Consider the following 9,595-nt stretch of genomic DNA (forward strand, 5'->3'; position numbering starts at 1 on the left):
GGTCAAAAGTTTAAGACCGTACTGAAACAAAGCGTTAATCGGTAAACACCTAACGAAATTTAGTCATTTGTGTTCAAGCATTAGCGTTATCAATATCGCCCACTGACATATCATGTGTTACATTGGGTAAAAACATGGCAAAGGCTAAAAAGTTGACAGATTTTGAACGTGGCAGAATTGTCGAGCTGCAAAAGCAAGGTCTCTCTAAACGTGCCATCGCTGGTGAGATTGGGCGTAGTAAAACTGCTGTTGCAAATTTCTTAAAAGACCCTGAGAGATACGGAACGAGAATTTCAAGTTGTCGGCCCAAGAAAATTTCGCCGGCGTTGAGCAGGAGGATTCGACGGGTTGTCTGGCAAGACATCAGCCTATCGTCGAACCAGACTAAGATCCTTACGGACGCAGAATGCAGCTCAAGAACAATAAGACGGCATCTACGAGAGAAAGGCTTTGAAAACCGTAAACGTATTCAAAGGCCATACCACATCACAAGACAGCTCGGTTAAACTTTGCTTAGAAGCACCAAACATGGGACGTAGAAGAGTGGAAGAAGGTTTTGTTCTCTGATGAAAAACAATTTAACCTGAATGGTCCAGATGGCTTCCAACGTTACTGGCACGATAAGGATATCCCACCGAAGACATTTTCTACACGACACAATGGAGGAGATTCCATCATGATCTGGGGTGCTTTCTTCTTCTATGGAACGATGGAACTTCATGTTATAGAGGGGCGTCAAACAGCGGCTGGCCATATTAGCATGTTGAAGAGAGCGTCCTTATTGACTGAAGGCCCTCGCTTGTGTGGACTGAATCATTCAGCAGGACAACGCTGCAATCCACAATACCCCTCAGGATAAAGGACTTTTTCATGGCGAAAAACGTGATTCTTTTGGACCGTCCAGCGTGTTCGCCCGAACTTAACCCCATTGAAAATGTTTGGGGGTGGATGGCAGGGGAATTCTATAGAAATGGACGTTAATTCCAAACAGTGCATGATCTTCGTGAAGCCATCTTCCCCACTTGGAATAAATTCCAGCCAGCCTTCTGCAAACGCTTATCTCGACCATGCCAAAGCGAATATTTGAAGTTATTCGCAATGACTCACTACTGAGACTTCTTGTTGGGCATTTCCTACCCTGTTTAGGACTTCCTTTTGGTATGGTCTTAAACTTTTGACCAGCTAGTATTTAGGATAACTTCATAATGTTCACATTTTCCCTATTAAATGCTAAAAAAAAAAAAATTATTTTCCCTTTTCTTATTTTCATCTTTCGAAGCTCTAGTCAAATAAGTGGTTGAGTCTAACAACGCAAAATGCATATTTTTTTCTTTATATTCATTGGACTTAAGATTTTGAACAGCGGTGTATACATAATTTATAAACTGTGGCTTTCTCTCTTCCCTTCAAATAAACTATTGCAGAAGAATGCTGAAAAGTTTCTGACATTAGTTTTCATTATTTCATAAGCATAAAACTATATTATTCTTAATGGCTAATTCACCACTAACACGTGCTGAATTTTTCCCTGAATAATTCTAGAAATAGCTGCATCTTTATGTATATTTGTAGGTTTAATGAGCATTTGAAAGTTAATACTTCATGTATTTGCCATAATAAGTTTGGTTTGTTAGCTTGAGCATATTTCTATTGATTATCCAGTACACGCTTTTGTGGTTGGACATGTGCATTAAAAATATGGTTCATCCTTTAGAGAAACCACTACACATCTGTCGATGTTAGACAAGGATGGAAAAGCTCGCATGCATTACATGAACCGATAGAGAAAATGTACGTCGCACTAGACCCAAATGTGAGAGGAAATTGTACAGTTGTTTCGTCATACGCTACACGTCAACATTTTATCCCACATTGGCAATAGTTGCAAGTAGAACATGACATGAAAAACTCGCACACCAGTTTATACCTAATGTGTGTGTATATATATATATACACTCATTTATATTTCACATTTAATTACCAGGAAGGTATTTGGTCTTATAGAAGTAAAACTTCCCCTAATAATTCAGGGTTTTTAACATAATTTTTTGTCAGAAAGGAAACATAAAGAAAGAAATCCGCAATGGAGTTGAACCAGTTACATTAGTTTACGATTTAAGGTGTTTTTGCCTATATGCAAGTTTCCTCTTTGCTAGCAATATAGACACTTTAGTGAAAGAAAGAATTCATAAAATATTGTCTCTTTCTGAATATATAGAATATTTTTATTGTTATTAAAATAACTATACTGCTTTCAGTAACTTATCACTTATTGGTGAATCGGCTGGAGACCAGGAAAATAACTATTGTCAGTGACTGAAGCGGTAATGCTCATAAATTACATATATATATTTAATTTTATAGCACCTAAAATAGTAAATATGGCTAAATAATCCACATACATATATGTGTATATACATATGAATTACTCATTTATTGTCATCTTATGCAGAGATTTTAGGTTATTCCTTCAGTGGCACGATAGAAACCAGGTTTCGATTCTCATGGTAGGCAGAGCAAAGATAACCCATTGTATAGCTTTGTGCTTAACTTCAAATAAACAAACTTTAGGTTCTTTTGTACACTTGGTGTTGCTTCTACTGCATTTTATTCTGTATTGTTATGTTATTATTATTATTATCATAATTTAGCACCAGTTTGATTTTACGCTTATCTTTCAACATTTTAACTTTATTCGAACTATTTCTTATGTGACTTGATCAATTGTGTCAAACATTTCATCTTCTATGTGCAGTGTTTGAATGACTACAGCACAGGTTTAAGCTTTGAAAAGCACAGCCATTCTGGACTAACAACAACTGTGTTGGTTTATGCACAAACTTTGTGTTGAATTTTACAATCTATATATACATAATGTACCTTTACAACAATGTATTAGATTGAACAAAATTTTAAACTGAAAACTGTGCACTATTTATGTTGTTAAACAACACACAAAACTTGTGTGTGGGGAAAAGTTGTAACAGCCTACAAAATATCCTTTTTCAACAATGGTTGCCCACCCACTGATAGTCTTGAGTACAAATTGATCTAAAGATCCAACTACATTTAAGTGTGAATAAACTATAAATGTACATAGATATAGATGTGAAAGATATTCTGACGGTGATGGTTTTTAGTACGTTAAATTATTATTACAAGGTGATGTAACAAATAAATTTATGTATACTTACGAAACCGTAACCTCGACTTTTGCCTGTCTGTCTGTCTGTTATGACAACAGCTTCCTCAATCTCTCCAAAGCTCTCAAAAAATTGTTGTAGGGACTTGTCGGTGGTATGATATGGCAGTCCTCCGACGAAAATCTTGGTGTAGGTGGTATCCTTCTGTTGCACACTGCTCATGTTGTGATGTTGAATTTCCGACATTTTGATCCGTGTCCACAAATAAGAAAACGTAGTGGATGTTATGAACTTAAAAGTAATTGCAGGCTGCAGGAGTTTTTGTAATTACGTTCTTCACTCCTATATTATAGGCCTGCTTACGAACAACTATGAACCCTAAGAACAGAAAAATATAAAAAAATCACTTTCTCCAGACAACTGGTTATCTCTGCGAGAATGTCATAGTGCTCGGAGGATAAGTGGTTGACACGCAGGAGATGAAAACTGTGTGTACAACTTTACCTTTGCAATAGCACAGTCTTTAGCTAACACTGCGTCGTGTGCCAAGTAATAGAAAGTCGCGAGAAGCAACACTACAGCAGCAGTAGTTGCTCCGCCCCCTTTTTCGAAAGCAAAGCAGTTCGCTCGCGAACATTTATTCCTATCGTATCGTAAGTTGCCACGAGAACACAATTTATGAGCATAAAAAGAGAAAGTCACGTGTATTCGCGATATTAAACCTTGGCAAAATAAAACATGTAATGTCAAAATCAAAAGTACCTAATTACCCGTCCAAGGAACTGCTTAATTTACTACTACACAATTAAGGTATAAATTTACTAGTAATTAACTTTACTTAGTTGCAAATCTATCATTAATTAACCTAATTTTAACTCGTGTATCATAACTTAAAATCTCTTTTTCGTGGGGCCAGTCAACCACTTACGTCTAATATAGACGTTTCAACATTTTCATAAATGTTTCTATGCTAATTTAGCTTCCCTTTGCTCCAAGCTGAAACGCCCAAGTAAACATAATAAAAAAAATGTCTGAAATTGTTCATTTGACTATTTTTGCCAATTATTTCGTTTCATCATTTATATATGCTCTATTTACATGTAAAACCACTCATTATGTACCCATTATATAAACAACGTATATTTAAAGTGCTTTTCTATTATTTCCAGATCTAACAGTAGCTTAAAACTAATATGGCTGACATTAATCTTGGTGTAACACTAGAAACAAAAATATACTGGAGTGAAAGTTCATACTTACGGTTTCTTGTTGGTTAGTTGGTAAACTTGAGTGATTATAACGTTAAAATTCGAAACGTGATTCCTGATATAGACAAAATGCACAAAATATATTATAAAGTTTCTTATTAAACAGACAAACTTATGCAAGAAAAAATAGCGTTAATTCACTACCACATGATTCACAAGAGATAAGTTGAAATTGAATCGATATTTTAAATGGTAGTACTCTAGAAGGATGTTCCAAAATGTTATCATCGAAAATATTAACAATGTAAACAATAATCAACTGAAACATCTCTTTTACTTATTTTAGTTGTTTAAATTTCCACGAATGACTCATGTCGTTTGCATGAGAATTCTACAGATTAGAAACAGGATATAATGTCGCTAAATCAACATAAACTCCTGCTAATAAGTTTGGTTTGTTAAAGTATCTGTATACCTTATGTTATATACCTACGTGTGTTTGTGTCTAATTGTGTGAAAGATCTATATAATTACATTTTGGGTAAAAAGAAAATAAACTGAATACATGATAAATATTTATCTGTTTCATTAATTTGAATGGATATTTCATTTTTAGTCAAGTTAAGCACACAAAATATTCATATTGTATTAATATTTTGCTTACATATTCGTGATATATAATTGTGAAAAACAGGAAACTGAATTATACAGTATCATCAGATGTTGAAATTTGTGAGTGTTAATAAACATATTCCTTTCGTGGAATTTCTCTGCTTGATAACAAATATAATTTAATATATTTAAACTTATAAATAGAAAAAGAAAAGTTTATTGGAAAGAAAGTGTCTCAACTTCAAAAACAAGGTTTCATTTTCAGTTTAAAGTGAAACAGACTTCAATACAAGCTATTGCTTTGTTTGTTAAAATGTTGTCGTTTTTTAATACTAAGGTATTAAATGTAAAACATTCACTTTTTTTTTCATGTTTCGTTGTCTTTTATTGGTTCTCTCGTTAACTTCTTTCCGCTTATATAAAGTAACTTGTGTGTGTATGTGTGTGTGTTTTTCTTATAGCAAAACCACATTGGGCTATCTGCTGAGTCCATTGAGGAAAATCGAACTCCTTGTTTTCGCGTTGTAAATCCGCAGACTTACAGCGGTACCAGCGAGAGGTAACTTTTGTAGTAATATTGGCACTAAATAAACACTACGGATGAATAACAAACGTTATGTACACTTTCTTATATATAGACAACTGGAATTACACTTTACTTAACGATTAATTACCAATATGCTAGATTAACCTTTACCCAAGTTAATTATAAATAAGACCTAATGCAAAATTTTAACACATTGTTGGTATTAAAAGGAGTGAAACGCATTTAATAAGACCAGATCCATTGCTGTAATTGTTGTAACAGACAACAAACTAAAGTGTATTTGGTTACATCAGTTGAGGTGTAACAAATTAACCATTAAAAGAATGAGATTAAATTATTACCTCATACACGGTTACTTCTTTAGCGGCTACAAAAACAACTTAAAACTCAGTTTAACAAAATCGACGTAAGATGCGGAAGCAAATTCTGTTATATATATTTATTGAATGAAATGCAGTTATTAAAAATTAACAATAAGATTTATATTATTGGATCTTGTAGTGAAACAGAGTGAGGATGTGTTTCTAAATAAACTGTTTATTGAATACGTCGTAACGATATATCAAGTAGGTTATATTCAAGTATATTGTGAATACATTGTGCTGTGCTACAAAACTGACGTGAAACGTATAAAACCGGTTCACGTTGTAGAGAACAATATAAACTGAAGACACACTCCTTACTTTATTTTTAATATTTAATTAATGTACTGTTTATGCTGTTTATTTCACTTTTTTTTTGTCTTTGTACTACCATTTGAAACCTTTAATATACGGATACTTGTCTGTTATTAAAATTTATACTTTCGATTAGCAAAAGTAATAAATTCGAAATACATGTTCGCAGAATATCAGACGAGTTCTGTTACTTATTTATATTTGTATGTGATTAGAAAATATACATGGAATATCAACTCATATATTTTGTTCTTCAGAAACCTGATATTTTGTGTGCTTTTAAGCACAAATAATTTATATGCTATCCTGTGAAGTATCGGGCAAATCTTTAGATAATATTAAGAGTCTGGATTGACTTTTAACAATAATCATACAAATATCTCTTTGAAGTAATTGAAAACGAAATTCACTGAGAATTTTATGTCACGTGACTGATTTAAATAACAGTAGTTTATCTTGTTTCATTTAGTTTTAAGAAGAAAAATCACGATTTATCTAAAATATTTTTTATTATATTTTTTTCATAATATACTAGTATAAGGTATTCATAACGCTACCAGTATGAGTTAGCAATTAATTAGAAATATTTTTAAATAGATTCTTGAAATATCTAAGCAAGTAAGTAGATGCTATTTAACCTTTATTTAAAAGGGTCATATAACTTCGAATAGCAGTTCAACAATATGTTTATATAGTATCAAAATACACACAATGTTTTTGTCAGAACTGTTGTACTTAAATACGTTCAACCTTCGACACTTTAAAATAAAGTGTATTTTGTTTCAAAAATTAAAAGTTAAAATATATTTAATTACGCTGTCTTTTTTCTTGTTTTTCGGGTTATTTACTAGCGACTGTATCTTTTTACACACCACTCACCCACATTACAGTAAACAATAAAAAATCGAAAAAAAGAATTACACAATTTTCTTAGTCATGGTTACAACATTTACTATGTGTCTTGTGATCACTTGGATGTCTAAAACTTTTAAGCAATTATAAATTTTCATAAAGACACCCGTATGAATATAAAAAAACATGATATTCTATATATTAACTTAGGCGTAGAATGTCTCTAATAGACTTAAGCTGACAGGCCTGGCGTTATAATGTCATAGTCAATCCTACTATTCGTTGGGAAAAGAGTAACCCAAGAATTGGCTGTGGATGGTGATGACTAACGATATTTAAAGTTATGCCCGGCATGTAATTTCAAGATGGGGGTTCGAATTCCTGTCGCACAAAACAGGCTCGCCCTTTCAGCCGTTGGAGCGCTAAAATGTGACGATCAGCCCACCGTTCGTTGGTAAAAGAGTAGACCAGGAGTTGGCGGTGGGTGGTGATGAAGCTACCTTCCCTCTAGTATTACACTGCTAAATTATTCTAGGCCTTTATAAAAAAAAATACAATAGGAGAATACTATAATTTGATGCAAGCATATTATAATAACTCTTGATAGAATTATAAAGGCCGCTGTATCCTTTAAGATACGAGACCTAGTTATTAATACGCCTGAATTGCGAATTTCAGGTTTCATGAAAGTTCAGCACAAAGAACAAAAAAACAAGCTACAACCACTTAACCAAGTTTTACCTACATATGATAACCAGTTTCTAATGGTTTAAGTTTTGATTTAACTTTTGCTTTAAATAAGAATGTCTGATACCAGTTTAGAGATTTATTATTAAGCACAAATTTTCACACAAAAAGGTCTTTATGATCATTTTCAATATGCTGATGTCGATGAATTACAGTTTCTTTATAATAACAATATCCGAGATCTTGTGATGTTTGACACTACCAGTAATATGGTTGGTTTATCAATATCCGAGATCTTGTGATGTTTGACCAGTAATATGGTTGGTTTATCAATATCCGAGATCTTGTGATGTTTGACCAGTAATATGGTTGGTTTATCCTGATGCTCGTTATCACGCACCGTTATCTGGAAACATAATTCACATTCTAACAAACTCCTGCAAAGGACAACGAGGTCAGTCTTTAGTAACACGTCTTTATTAACAAATCATCTACTGACAGTGGACATAGGCGTACAAGACTGCATTCTAACAAAGTAAAAACACAACAGCCTGTTAGAGCTGCATCTGAAAAGGTAATAGATATGTGGTCCAAGGGGAGTGATTCCAGTCTCTTCGGCCATCTTTATAATCAAAACAGGAGCTGGTTTTGATATATGGCTTGAAGTTTGTTAACTTTTGGCTTCTGAACCTTCAGCAACTTCTAATATTTGTTTTTCTCACAATACTGAGTGAAATCTAAAACAGTGATCAGCTCACATCTCACCAAAACAAATTAAAATCAACTATATATTGTAATTACATTTAACATTGTATATTATAATATAACACAATGTGGTATATTGAAACTGTATATCTAAAATAAGATACACCTTGCAAAGTAATATCTTGAATAAATTACATGTTTTATATATATGGTAAAAGCCATAGCAATATATTAATGTTTCATGTGCTTTTTTAACCAAGGTTTGGTTCTTTCACCGAAATATCATAGCGTTTTTGAAATAGCTTACAGTATAATCATCTTTTGTTAACATTGTAAGAAACATTACATCGGTTTCCAACGTATAATTGTAACGCAGTTACATAAAAAGTGGTCCATAAGATTCGTTGTTTAAAAAGAGTAAAAGATGTTTATATATATATATTCACAGGTCAACATTTTACAACTGGAGATAAGTTCGTGAATGAATAAATTAACCAAACATACATTTTTAGATTAGTTTGTTTGTTTGTTTGGAAATTTCGCACAAAGCTACTCGAGGGCTATCTGTGCTAGCCGTCCCTAATTTAGCAGTGTAAGACTAGAGGGAAGGCAGCTAGTCATCACCACCCACCGCCAACTCTTGGGCTACTCTTTACCAACGAATAGTGGGATTGACCGTCACATTATACACCCCCACGGCTGGGAGGGCGAGCATGTTTAGCGCGACGCGGGCACGAACCCGCGACCCTCGGATTACGAGTCGCACGCCTTACGCGCTAGGCCATGCCGGGCCTTTTAGATTAGTGAACGATAACAACTATTTTAATAAGAGATTCAATCAGGTGAAAAATATCGTTTCCCACTTATATATTTTCATTTTCAAAGAATCCATCATGAGACAACAAAACAGAAGTAAAAGAAACTATAACAGTATATAACAAGGCTTTACATTATCTCTTCTCCAATTTATGAGATATGTGTGTGCAAATTTGTACGTAAAAATAAAAATTTAGTTTTCTATAGTAGTAAATAACAGGCTACCTACTTAGTACACAAAGTCTTTAGCCATTGCCTGTTGCAAGTATATATTAAATACCTGTTTACTATTTTCTTCCATTAAAAAAGTATAAACGGTGCAAAAAAGTCATAGTAAATTCAACAGTA

At 33.4% G+C, this 9,595-nt stretch overlaps 1 protein-coding gene across 1 annotated transcript in view; it reads right to left on the reverse strand.

Moving 5' to 3' along the window:
• Positions 1 to 3,705, reverse strand: part of LOC143252812 (RNA-binding protein 24-like) — an 85,852-nt gene extending 82,147 nt beyond the window's left edge. The window contains exon 1 of the mRNA XM_076505535.1: positions 3,195 to 3,705. Within this exon, the coding sequence (XP_076361650.1) occupies positions 3,195 to 3,389 (195 nt within the window). The 5' untranslated portion in view covers positions 3,390 to 3,705. The remainder of the gene's footprint in view (positions 1 to 3,194) is intronic.
• Between the last annotated feature and the right edge of the window lie 5,890 nt (positions 3,706 to 9,595).

This window comes from Tachypleus tridentatus, chromosome 6 (assembly GCF_004210375.1).
Source record: "Tachypleus tridentatus isolate NWPU-2018 chromosome 6, ASM421037v1, whole genome shotgun sequence".
Lineage (NCBI taxonomy): Eukaryota > Metazoa > Arthropoda > Merostomata > Xiphosura > Limulidae > Tachypleus > Tachypleus tridentatus.